This window comes from Pristiophorus japonicus, chromosome 17 (assembly GCF_044704955.1).
Source record: "Pristiophorus japonicus isolate sPriJap1 chromosome 17, sPriJap1.hap1, whole genome shotgun sequence".
Classification (NCBI taxonomy): Eukaryota; Metazoa; Chordata; class Chondrichthyes; family Pristiophoridae; genus Pristiophorus; species Pristiophorus japonicus.
In genome coordinates, this window is record NC_091993.1 from 127462522 (window position 1) to 127475823 (window position 13302).

At 49.5% G+C, this 13302-nt stretch overlaps 1 protein-coding gene and 1 long non-coding RNA gene across 5 annotated transcripts in view; one reads left to right on the top strand and one right to left on the bottom strand.

The window, feature by feature from the left end:
* Positions 1 to 13302, top strand: part of LOC139228093 (uncharacterized) — a 55673-nt gene that overhangs the window by 6751 nt on the left and 35620 nt on the right. Inside the window, exons 2-3 of one of the 3 annotated variants that reach the window (XR_011587498.1) lie at positions 2249 to 2372; positions 7861 to 8185. This is a non-coding gene — a long non-coding RNA (uncharacterized lncRNA). Of the gene's footprint in view, positions 1 to 2248; positions 2373 to 7860; positions 8186 to 12980; positions 13075 to 13302 lie in introns of those variants that run through there. The other 2 variants (XR_011587497.1, XR_011587496.1) reach the window with 2 other exon arrangements.
* LOC139228089 (tyrosine-protein phosphatase non-receptor type 22-like) overlaps positions 1 to 13302 on the bottom strand; it is a 104068-nt gene that overhangs the window by 1526 nt on the left and 89240 nt on the right. The window contains exons 19-20 of one of the 2 annotated variants that reach the window (XM_070859270.1): positions 10276 to 10306; positions 8010 to 8090 (exon numbers count right to left, since the gene is read on the bottom strand). The exons of the other annotated variant lie outside the window; for it this stretch is intronic. Coding sequence (XP_070715371.1) covers positions 8010 to 8090; positions 10276 to 10306 — 112 coding nt within the window. The remainder of the gene's footprint in view (positions 1 to 8009; positions 8091 to 10275; positions 10307 to 13302) is intronic. 2 annotated transcript variants of the gene reach the window in all.

Consider the following 13302-nt stretch of genomic DNA (forward strand, 5'->3'; position numbering starts at 1 on the left):
CATTTATAAGCCAAGAAAAGATTAAATAAACCATCTTCCTACCTTGTGAAAGTGCTTCAGCCAGGGAGAATTCTGCAGCCGTTCGTGCCGCTGAGCAGGGGGCGGGGGGGGAGGGGAGGGGGGGGGGGAGGGGAGGGGGGGGGGGAGGGGAGGGAGGGAGGGGGGGGGAGGGTGGGGGAGGGGAGGGGGGGGAGGGGGAGGGGAGGGGGGGGAGGGGAGGGAGGGAGGGGGGGGGGGAGGGGAGGGAGGGAGGGGGGGGGGAGGGAGGGGGAGGTCAGGTCGGATTGGATCCAGTCCGGGAGCGGGAGTCGGGTCCAGTGGAGTGGGGGGGCGGGAGCGCGGGTCGGGTTGGGTCCGGGTGGGGGGGGGAGCGGGTGTCGGGTCTGGTCCGGTCCGGAGGCAGGGGGGAGCGGGTGTCGGGGGCAGGGGGGGGGGGGGGGGGAGAGCAGGAGCTGGCCGTGCGAGGAGCCTTATTCACGCAGCCCCAGTGAGGCCATTGGGCCAGGGCTAGGGGCTGCGTGCTTCGGGCCCGCGTGCTTCGGGCCCCTCCCACACAGTTCGGCGCCTGGAGCTACTGCACTTGCGTGCCGACTGTAGCGCGCATGTGCAGAGGTCCCGACACTGTTTTCAGCGCCGGGACCTGGCTCCGCCCCTCCACAGCTCGTGCTGGCTGCGCCGAGGGCCAGAGGACCTACAGGTAGGTGGAGAATACCGAGGATTTTTTTAGGCGCCAATATTAGGCGCGAAAAACGGGCGCCCAGCTCGGAGGGGCGCCCGTTTTTTTTCTTGTGGAAACTTGGGCCCATAGTGCCGGCTGAAAAAGAGCTATCCAGCCTAATCTCACTTTACATAGAAACATAGAAAATAGGTGCAGGAGCAGACCATTCAGCCCTTCTAGCCTGCACCGCCATTCAACGAGTTCATGGCTGAACATGAAACTTCAGTACCCACTTCCTGCTTGGTCGGTAGCCCTGTAGGCTACAGCACTTCAAGTGTACTTTTTAAAATGTCAGAAATACTCAGCGGGTCAAGCAGCATTTGTGAAGTGAGAAACACAGTTAACGTTTCAGGTTGGTGACCTTTCGTCAGAACTGGAAAAGTTAGAGATGTAACAGGTTTTTAAGCAAGTGCAGGGGCAGGGAAAGGGGGAGGGGAGAAAAGAACAAAAGGGAAGGTCTGTGATAGGGTGGAGGGCCGGAGAGATTAAATGACAAATGGGGCGACGGTGCGAGACGAAAGGAGATGGTAATGGAACAAGTAAAGAAACAAAAGATGGGTCTAGAAGAGGTGTAAATAGGAATGGCAGAAACAGTGCCTGCCGTCCGAAAAAATATGGGCAAGGGTTATGATCTGAAATCGTTGAACTCGATGTTGAGTCCAGAAGGCTGTAAAGTGCCGATTCGAAAGATGAGCTGCTGTTCCTCGAGCTTACGTTGAGCTTCATAAAACTGGTAATGATGATCATTTGCCTGTTGTACACTGGGGGATTCAATAACATCGTGGAACAGAGACCTTCGATACTGGGATCCCAGACCCAACATGGGGAAAACAATCTAAGATCGGGTCCGTTGCATGATCAGAGTCTGTTTGCAGTCGTCCTTAGTAATCATGAAGGCAAATGGAATGTTGGCCTTTATTGCAAGGGGGATAGAGTATAAAAGCAGAGAAGTTCTGCTACAACTGTACAGGGTATTGGTGAGGCCACACCTGGAGTACTGCGTACAGTTTTGGTCTCCGTATTTAAGGAGGGATATACTTCCATTGGAGGCTGTTCAAAGAAGGTTCACTCGGTTGATTCCGGAGATGAAGAGGTTGTCTTATGAAGAAAGGTTGAGTAGGTTGGGCCTATATTCATTCGAGTTCAGAAGAATGAGAGGTGATCTTATTGAAACATAAGATTCTGAGGGGGCTTGACAGGGTAGATGCAGAGAGAATGTTTCCTCTTGTGGGGAAATCTAGAACTAGGTATAGTTTCAGAATAAGGGGTCGCCCATTTAAAACGGAGATGAGGAGGAATTTCTTCTCTCAGAGGGTCATGAATCTTTGGAATTCTCTGCCCCAGAGAGCTGCGGAGACTGGATCATTGAATGCATTTAAGGTGGCGATAGACAGATTTTTGAACGATAAGAGGGTCAAGGGTTATGGGGAGCAGGCAGGGAAGTGGAGTTGAGGCCAAGATCAGATCAGACATGATCTTATTGAATGGCGGACTCCTGCTCCTATTTCTTATGTCTTCTCTCTCCTCTAGAAGTTCCCGACTCAAAACTTCCTCAGTTGATAGTGTAACAAAAAAAACCCTCGCTGGTTTCACAGACGTTAACGTGAGCAGAGAATGGGACCGCACCTGTGCCGGAACAAGTTCCCCAAAATGAGTAAGAGAGGAACATTCTCTTTAACCCACGGCGTGACTATGAATGTATAACATTGTTCTGTGTTTCATGCATAGAAAGGAACTGGAAGTAAATGCTGATTGGCGATTTGAGAGGCTGTTCTCCATTTGGTCTCTTCTTGTCCTTTTCTTGAACATTTGTGGTGTCTGAAACAATGTATGCACCTGTGGGTAGAGCGGTTGATTTTCTGCGGTCTGGAGAAGTCCGTGTTCCATGTTTTTATACAGTGCGGGAAGTTGCAGCCCTATTCCATTATTTGAAGGAGTTGCTCCTCGATGTTTGGCTGTACTTCAGTCCTGATCTTTGGGCACTCGGTGCGGAGGGGAGCGGGCAGGTTGGAGGGCTTCCTCGTAGGACTACACCTGGGCATGGCCAAGGGGGCCATTAACCTGTCCAGGCAGCGGGCGGTCGAGGGGGTCGTTCAGCCTGACTGCCTGCCTCTCTTCCGTAGCTACATTCGCATCAGGGTGTCCCTGGAGATGGAGCACGCGGTGTCCACCGGTACGCTCGCGGCCTTCCGCCAGAGGTGGGTGCCAGAGAGACTGAAGTGCATCATTTCAACATGGAACAAAATTTTAATTTAGTTTGATTTGTCAAGGTTCCCTTGAAGGTTTATTAGTTAATTTGTGGATTTTTGTGCCCTTACAAAACAGGGCACATGGCTTAAAGGTATATTAAAATAGTTGTAGAGCTGTTGAGTTGGGAGTGGCTTATTCCGTCACGTGCTGTTGCCAAGACTCAATAAAACCCCAGCCAGTTGGGTTCAGGGGATCCACGATGAGGCAGGTGGTTGTGAGCCTGGTGGCTGAACTGGTAATGTGTAGTGTGATTGTTAAACCTTTTTCTAATAAACCAATTTGTTCTTAATAGCAATGTGTTGCTATGGATTCTTAAGCAAAGACCCCTTGAAGCAAATACATTATATCTAGCCCTTTTGCAAGATTCTGACTGATGCCAGCACAGTTAGAAATCACAATCCAAGTTCATCATACGCAACCACTTAACATGCTTGTACCCATATACATTCCAACAACACATTGCATTTATATAGCGCCTTTAACTTAGTAAAATGCCTCATAGGAGCGTTAATGAGACAAAATTTGACACCGAGCTACACAAGGAGATATTAGGATAGGTGGTCAAAAGCTTGGTCAAAGAGGTCGGCTTTAAGGAGCATCTTAAGGGAGGAGAGAGAGACGAAGAGGTTTAGGGAGGGAATTCCAGAGCTTAGGGTCCAGGCAGCGGAAGGCACAGCTGCCGATGGTGGAGTGAAGGGGATGTACAAGAGGCCAGAGTTAGAAGAATGTAGAGTTCGTGACCTGTTGTGGGGCTGGAGGAGGTTACAGAGATAGGGAGGGGGGCAAGGGAGGGATTTGAACAGGAGGATGAGAATTGTAGGGGCTGGAGGAGGTTACAGAGATAGGGAGCAGGTGAATCCATGGAGGGATTTGATCACAAGGTTGACAATTTATAATTTGAGGCATTGATGGAGCAGGAGCCAGTGTAAGTCAGCGAGCACAGGGGTGATGGGTGAACAGGATTGCTGCGAGTTAGGACACGGGCAGCAGAGTTTTGGATAAGCACAAGTTTATGGAGGGTGGAAAATGGGAGGCTGGCCAGGAGTGTGTTAGAATAGTCAAGTCTGGAGGTAACAAAGGCATGGATGAGGGGTTCAGCAGCATATGAGTTGAGGCAGGGACGGAGACGGGTGATGTTACGGAGGTGAAAGTAGGCGTTCTTTGGAATGTGGTCGGAAACTCATCTTAGGGTCAAATAGGATGCCGATGTTGCGAACCGTCTGGTTCAGCTTGAGACAATGTCCGGGAGAGGGATGGAGTCGGAGGCGAGGGAACGGTGTTTGTGGCGGGGGTCGAAGACAATGGCTTCGCTCTTCCCGATGTTTAATTGGAGGAGATTGTGGTTCATCCAGGACTAGATGTCAAACAAGCTGTCTGACTGCACAGAGGCAGTGGAGGGGTCGAGAGAGGTGGCGGTGAGGTAGAACTGGATGTCATCAGCGTATATGTGGAGCCCGATGTGTCTTATGTTAAGTCAGCACAGCGGAGAGGTTGTTACCAGTGCGTTCAGCGTTTGTCAGAGAACAGCGTTGATGTAAATTTCTGCTTCTCGTTACAGCTGTTTCCGCACAAAAAGTGAAGTTTATGGATCAGCAAACATGAATGTGTCGATGTGGAATAGTGAAAGGGTTTGAATGACAGACACCTCTGCCAGGGAGCTCCAGGGACAGGGAGAGGGGGCGGGGGGAAAGAGAGAGAGCGAGGAGGGAAGAGAGCGGAGACATAAGAAATAGGAGCAGGATTCGGTCATTCGGCCCCTCGAGCCTGCTCCGCCATTCAATGAGATCATGGCTGATCATTCACCTCAATACCCCTTTCCTGCTTTCTCTCCATACCCTTGATCCCTTTAGCCACAAGGACTATATCTAACTCCCTCTTGAATATACCCAACGAACTGGCATCAACAACTCTCTGCGGTAGAGAATTTCACAGGTTAACAACTCTGAGTGAAGAGGTTTTTCCTCATCTCGGTCCTAAATGGCTTACCCCTTATCCTTAGACTGTGACACCCCTGGTTTTGGACTTCCCCAACATTGGGAACATTCTTCCCGCATCTAACTTGTCCAGTCCCGTCAGAATTTTATATGTTTCTATGAGATCCCCTCTCATCCTTCTAAACTCCAGTGAATACAGGCCCAGTCGATCCAGTCTCTTCTCATATGTCAGTCCTGCCATCCCTGGATCAGTCTGGTGAACCTTCGCTGAACTCCCTCAATAGCAAGAACGTCCTTCCTCAGATTAGGAGACCAAAACAGAACAAAATATTCCAGGTGAGACCTCACTAAGGCCCTGTACAACTGTAGTAAGACCTCCCTGCTCCTATACTCAAATCCCCTAACTATGAAGGCCAACATGCCATTTGCCTTCTTCACCGCCTGCTGTACCTGCATGCCAACTTAAATATATTAAGTTTTAATATATTTTCCTCTCCTCACTTCCTGGTCCAAATGCGCCTCTCTGTTCCTCCACCCCTTCATTCACCATGAACCATGACACCCAGGTCTCGTTGCACCTCCCCTTTTCCTAATCTGCCGCCATTCAGATAATATTCTGCCTTCATATTTTTGCCACCAAAGTGGATAACCTCACATTTATCCACATTATACTGCATCTGCCATGCATTTATCGACTCACCTAACCTGTCCAAGTCACCCTGTAGCCTCTTAACATCCTCCTCACAGCTCACACCACCACCCAGCTTAGTGTCATCTACAAACTTGGAGATATTACACTCAATTCCTTCATCTAAATCATTGATGTATATTGTAAATATCTGGGGTCCCAACACTGAGCCCTGCGGCACCCCACTAGTCACTGCCTGCCATTCTAAAAAGGACTCGTTTATCCCGACTCTCTGCTTCCTGTCTGCCAACCAGTTCTCTATCCACGTCAATATATGGCTGATTTACCTCAACTCCACTCCACATATCCCGTGATTCCCTTAATACCCAACAATCTATCGCTCTCTGTCTTGAATATACTCAAACACTGAGCCTCCACAGCCCTCTGGGGCAGAGAATTCCAAAGATTCACAACCCTCTGAGTGAAGAAGTTTCTCCTCACCTCAGTCCTAAATGGCCAACCCCTTATTCTGAGACTGTGACCCCTGGTTCTAGACTCCCCATTCCAGAGGAAACATACTCCCAACATCTATCCTGTCAAGCCCTGTAAGAATTTTATATGTTTCAATGAGATCACATCTCATTCTTCTAAACTCTAGAGAATACAGGCCTGGTCTACAGCTTAAAGGTTACAGGTACTGAAGGGCTATTACGGAGTGAAGAGCAGGTGTAACTTTGTAGGTGGGTTGCGGAGCAGAAAGTTGCTGGTTAGCGCGCAATCCACTGGGGTTGAGTTTGGCTCCACCCTCACACTCCTGCCATTGGTTGTCCAGTTACCCAACGATCAATAATGGCAACTGCAATACCCACAATCCTCTGCACTCCAGAAACAGCTCTATCCATCCTGTGAGCCAGGTCAGTAGCTTTCTGAGTTATTTAGTATTACACAATTTCTATTCAGTCTAACTTCACTAGCAAACACACCCGTACAATGAGCAGACTTTGTTTTACGTCCCGAGGCAACTGCCCTTCCGGCACAGAGAGAATAATGGGGAAAAAATGCATAACTTTCGAAATCTTTTCTCCGGAGAGGGACACGGGAGATTTTTGCCGTTTTCAGTGAGGAAGCTCGAACTGATTTTCAGCCACTTGAAGGACAGTTGAATCTTCAATAACTTTGGGCACAGGGGAAGTTTCACTCTGCAGGGCCGTGTGGGGAAGGAGGTGCTACAAAAACACCAATCCCCAACATCCCTAAACCACGGACATCTCAAATACCCAGTCCAGTGGCAGCCTTGCAAAGCTAGGTGGGAAAGTAAGTTGTGAGGAGGATGCAAAGAGGCTTCAAGGGGCTAGAGGCAGGCTAAGTGAGTGAGCAAGAACATGGAAAATAAAATATAATGTGGAGAAATGTGAGAAATTTCCTACCAAATCCACTTTGGTGGGAAAAACAGAAAAGCAGAGTATTTTTTAAAATGGTGAGAGATTGGGAAATGTTGGTGTTCAGAGGGACCTGGGTGTCCTTGTACACCAATCACTGAAAGTTAACATGCAGGTACAGCAAGCAATTAAGAAAACAAATGGTATGTTGACCTTTATTACAGGAGGATTTGAGTATAAGAGTAAATACGTCTTATTGCAATCATATAGGGCCCTGGTGAGACCACACCTGGAGTATTGTGTACAGTTTTGGTCTCCTTACTCAAGGAAGGATATACTTGCCATTGAGGGAGTGCAACGAAGGTTCACCAGACTGATTCCTGGGATGAGGAGATATTGAGCAGACTAGGCCTATATTCTCTAGAGTTTAGAAGAAGAATGAGAGATGGTCTCATTGAAACATACACAATTCTTACAGGGCTTGACAGGGTAGATGCTGTTCTTGTGTTCATCTGCTCCCTCCACCACTGGCGCACCGTGGCTGCAGTGTGCACCATCTACAAGATGCACTGCAGCAACTCGCCAAGGCTTCTTCGGCAGCACCTCCCAAACCCGTGACCTCTACCACCTAGGAGGACAAGGGCACATGGGAACACCACCATCTCCACGTTCCCTCCAAGTCACACACAATCCTGACTTGGAAATATATCGGCCGTTCCTTCAACGTCGCTGGGTCAAAATCTTGGAACTCCCTCCCTAACAGCACTGTGGGAGCCCCTTCACCACACGGACTGGGATGGGCAATAAATACCGGCCTTGCCAGTGACGCACACAATTCGAGAACAAAGGAGAAAACCCTGCATCGGTACCTGAGAACCAATTATTGTTTTAACATTTAAAATGTGTAAAATGTTCATTCTAAATACCAGTGTATTTTTTTTTAAAACCTAGAATCAAATGGCATTCGCAAATCCCAGAAACATTTCGCTCTTCAATGAAAGTTTTGACATGTGCCCACCAGGGTTGTTTGAGCTGCTTGCTGGAATGAACGGATCCAAACCACCTGATCACGGGATGGCAAGGCATGGCAATAAACTCACCGAAGTTCAGGAAGGAGCGAGTGTGTTCTGCGCTTGCTTCAGTCTCTGGAGCCCTGGACAGTGCGGGGACGCTGCTTATGGCTGCAAACAGAGAGAGAGAGAGAGAAACATGTGTAACCAGAGTCACGAACACACGTCCCACTGGCTCGGCGACTTCTAGTTAAAACACTGCAGAAGTAAGCTTCCTATTTGCAGTCAGATAAACAAAGCCCTTCACATAATGAACAGTGATTGTTGTTTTAAAGAACAAAAGACTTGCATTTATATAGCACCTTTTACGACCTCAGGATGTCCCAAAGCGCTTTACAGCCAATGAAGCACCTTTTGGAGTGTAGTCACTGTTGTAATGTGGAAAATGCAGCAGCCAATTTGCGCACAGCAAGCTCCCACACACAGCAAGCTCCCACACACAGCAATGTGATAATGACCAGATAATCTGTTTTAGTGATGTTGATTGAGGGATAAATATTGGCCCCAGGACACCGGGGATAACTCCCCTGCTCTTCAAAATAGTGCTATGGGATCTTTTATGTCCACCAGAGAGAGCAGATGGGCCTCGGTTTAATGTCTCATCGGAAAGACGGCCCCTCCGACAGTGCAGCGCTCCCTCAGCACTGCACTGGAGTGTCAGCCTAGACTTTTGTGTTCAAGTCCCTGGAGTAGGACTTGAATCCACAACCTTCTGACTCAGGCGAGAGTGCTGCCCACTGAGCCAGAGACTACAAACACAATACCAGTTTGTACAGAGCACGATCCCACAAGCAGTACTGACCAGTTAATGTTTTTTTTGGTGTTACGGGTTGAGGAAGGTCATTGGGACAACACTTCCCTTCTGTGAATAATATCCTGGGATCTTTACGGTCTATTGGTAGAAGACAACAGGACTTTGGTTTAACGTCTCAGCCCAAAGACAGCGCCTCTGACAGTGCAGCACCCAATCCCACACTGGAGTGTCGGCCTAGATTAACCAGAGTCCTAGAGTGGTGTTTGAACCCACAACCTTCTGACTTGGCGGGAAAGGTGTTATGCATTGAGCCACGGCTGTCTATTATCTGCGGAAGGATATACTTGCCTTAGAGGCGGTGCAACGAAGGTTCACTAGATTGTTCCCTGGGATGAGAGGGTTGTCCTATGAGGAGAGATTAAGTAGATTGGGCCTATACTCTCTGGAGATTAGAAGAATGAGAGGTGATCTCATTGAAACATACAAGATACTGAGGGGGATTGACAGGGTAGATGCTGAGAGGTTGTTTCCCCTGGGCTGGGGAGTCTAGAACCAGGGGCATCATCTCATGATAAGGGGTCGGTCATTTAGGATTGAGATGAGGAGAAATTTCTTCACTCAGAGGGTTGTGAATCTTTAGAATTCTCTACCCCAGAGAGCTGTTGAGGCAGTCGTTGAGTATATTCAAGACAGAGATCGATAGATTTTTGGATATTAAGGGAATCAGGGGATATGGGGATAATGCAGGAAAGTGGAGTTGAGGTAGAAGATCAGCCATGATCTCACTGAATGGCAGAGCAGGCTCGAGGGGCCAATTGGCCAACTCCTGCTCCTAGTTCTTATGTTCTTATTGACAGGTGCAGGGTTGCAGACATTGACCAGCTGAGTGACCGGCGAACGTCGGCCAGACACAGACGCTGTGGTCACAGACCTCCAATCGAGATCCAACGTGAGATGGAGAGTGCAGTGGTGAGCGTGGGGGGTGGGCTCAGAGTGACACTGACCCCAGAGGTACAGTCACACGTCCAATGTGAGCAGTGTAATATAGAGCTCCCCTATTGGACAACCGATGCAATGCAACTAAGAAAAATACAATAAAGGATCATGTGACAAGGTCACATGACAAGTTCCTGTAAAGCCATCTTGTGTGTTAGCGATGTTGTGGAGAATACATCACATGCACGTCCGATGTTCTGACTGAACCTGCTGTCTCGCACAGTTAGAACTTTTATCACCTTGATAAATACTTGAAAAGGGAAACATCTACCCGGGGCTACGGGGAAAGAGCAGCGGAGTGGGACCAATGTTTCCTCTTAATTTTCTTTTTCATGCATGGTCCCTTTAAATTTGCGCATATCTAAAAGCGGCAACAGCCTGCGTGCGGTCTGTGTGGGACCTCCGGATTGACGCGTGCACGCACAGCCGCGCACCTTGGGGGGAACATTGAGTGGGACTAACCGGACCGCTCTTTCACAGAGCCGGCACAGGCCTTAGTTGCCAATGCACAAATATTAATTGCATTCTGAAGATAATTCCACTTACTTTTCTTCATACTGCGGAGAATTTTCAGGCTCTGCAATCAGACATAAAGAGAGAGAGAGAATCACAAAGTTCCTTAAAAGGGCCGGTGCGATGTTGTGAATTGTTACAGACCTGTAATGTATTTGCTTCATGGGTTCTTTGCTTAAGAATTCATAGCAACTCATCGCTATGAAGAACGAGTTGGTTTATTAGCAAAGGTTTAACAATCACACTACACATTACCAGTTCATCCACCAGGCTCACAACCACCTGCCTCATCGTGGATTCCCCAAACCCAACTGGCTGGGGTTTTATTGAGTCTTGTGAACATCACGTGACTGGCTAAGCCACTCCCAATTCAACAGCTCTACAACTATTTTAAAATAACTTTAAATCAAGTGCCCCCTTTTGGTAATAGCACTAGAACCCTCAGACTTTCAAATTAACTGGGAACTTTGACAAATAAAATTAAAATTCTGTTCCTGGGGATGATGATGCACTCCAGTCCCTCTGGCGCCCACCTCTCACGGAAGGCCGCGAGAGTACCGGTGAACATTACGTGCTCCATCTCCAGGGACACCCCGGCTCGAACGTAGCCGCGGAAGAGAGGCAGGCAGTCAGGCTGAATGACCGCCCGCTGCCTGGACCGGTTAATGGCCACCTTGGCCAAGCCCAGGAGCAGTCCCACGAAGAGACCCTCTGACCTGCCCGCTCCCCTCCGCACAGGGTGCCCAAAGATCAGGAGCATGGGACTGAAGTGTAACCAGAATTTGGGGAGCAACCTCTTCAAATAATGGAACAGGGGCTGCAACCTCACACATTGAATGTACACATGGAACACGGACTCCTCAATAGCTCGACAAACCTGTGAGTGCACTCTCGGATGCATACATTACAAAGACCTATAACCGTTCCCATCGCTGTCCCCACCAACAGCAGCTAGAGAAACTAATCTGGAGAAGCGAAGGAACGACCTGGAACCAGACCTTCCTTCACAGGGAGCGAGAACTGAAAGTTAGTCTGTGCTCAATGACTGGTATTTGTGTCGCTGCGTTGTCCGCCGTCTGTCCGCTTGCCTCTTTAACGGGGCGCTGGATCCGCAGGTTAATGGGGAACCCTTTGGACTACTGCAGCCGGCAGTAATTTACAGGGGCGATCTGATCGGGTTGTTCAAAATGAAAGGTTTCGATTTGGTGGAGACAGAGAGAAACTATTTCCTCTGGTGAGGGAATCCAGAACAAATCTTAAAATTAGAGCCAGGCCGTTCAGGAGTGAAATCATGAAGCATTATTTCACACACAGGGTGGTGGAAATCTGGAACTCCTCCCCTGCCCCCGCCCCCCCAGAGGCTGGGGAGCAACTGAAGCTTTCAAGAGTGAGATCGATAGATTTTTGTTGGGTAAGGACATCAAGGGTATGGAGCAAAGGCGGATAAATGGGGTTGAGGTACAGATCAGCCATGATCTAACTGAATGGCCTCCTGTTCCTGTGTAACAGGCTCGAGGGGCTGAATGGGCCTCCTGTTCCTGTGTAATAGGCTCGAGGGGCTGAATGGGCCTCCTCCTGTTCCTGTGTAACAGGCTCGGGGGGCTGAATGAGCCTCCTCCTGTTCCTGTGTAACAGGCTCAAGGGGCTGAATGGCCTCCTCCTGTTCCTGTGTAACAGGCTCGAGGGGCTGAATGGCCTCCTCCTGTTCCTGTGTAACAGACTCGAGGGGCTGAATGGCCTCCTTCTGTTCCTGTGTAACAGGCTCGAGGGGCTGAATGGCCTCCTCCTGTTCCTGTGTAACAGGCTCGAGGGGCTGAATGGCCTCCTCCTGTTCCTGTGTAACAGGCTTGAGGGGCTGAATGGGCCTCCTCCTGTTCCTGTGTAACAGGCTCGAGGGGCTGAATGGCCTCCTCCTGTTCCTGGGTAACAGGCTCGAGGGGCTGAATGGCCTCCTCCTGTTCCCGGGTAACAGGCTCGAGGGGTTGAATGGGCCTCCTCCTGTTCCTGTGTAACAGGCTCGAGGGGCTGAATGGCCTCCTGTTCCTGTGTAACAGGCTCGAGGGGCTGAATGGCCTCCTGTTCCTGTGTAACAGGCTCGAGGGGCTGAATGGCCTCCTCCTGATCCAAGGCTACAACTCCTGGCAGTGAATTATTCCCTTTACACAAGCGCCATCTGCTGGAACTGAATGGTTGCTCAGGTGCAGTTTAATGAATGAATGAATCGCAGCGAGTTGTTGTGATCTGGAACGCGCTGCCTGAAAGGGTGGTGGAAGCAGATTCAACATTAACTTTCAAAAAGGGAATTGGAATGGGAGCAGGGCGATGGGGAAAGAGCGGGGGGCGGAGTGGGACTGACTGGATAGCTCCCTCAAAGAGCCGATGACCTCTCGTCAGACTGAATGATGTTCGGGATTATCTTGAACCAACATTCCCCCTAATTTTAAATTACGGTGTGCGGTCCCTTTAACGGGCTGCACGGCCCGCTCAGAATTTCACGCATGCACAAAATTTCACATTTGAGAATTCCGGTCCCGGGCTGCGCGGGACTGACAGGCAGCTGTGTGGCTGAGAGAGAAAGCTGTCTCTAACTAAAGTATTTAAATAGCACCTTTCACGTAGTGAGACGTCCCAAGGTGCTTCACAGGAGCGATTACAAGACAAAACATCCCCAACATATCCTACAATTCAAACGAAGGTTCATCGACCTGAAACATTAACTCTGTTTTCTCCCTCCACAGATGCTGCCCGACCTGCTGAGTATTTCCAGCATGTTCTGCTTTATTTCACATTTCCAATATTTTGCTTTTTTAAAAAAAAATTAAATGTTATTATCTTTCCGTCCCCCCTGCCCTGGACCGTTACTGAGAGACAGCATCTTCCTCTGCTTCCCGAGAGGACAAGTGTCGGGCAGCTGTTCAGCTGGGCGAGGCTTCGCAGCCGAGCCTGATCTGGTCCACAGGCTCACAGTGCCAGTGCGGGTCACTGGGGCAGGAGCGGGAACCCTGCCTCATTTCCACCCTCCCCTTTTACTGACCCCCCCCCCCCCCCCCTTAACCCAGG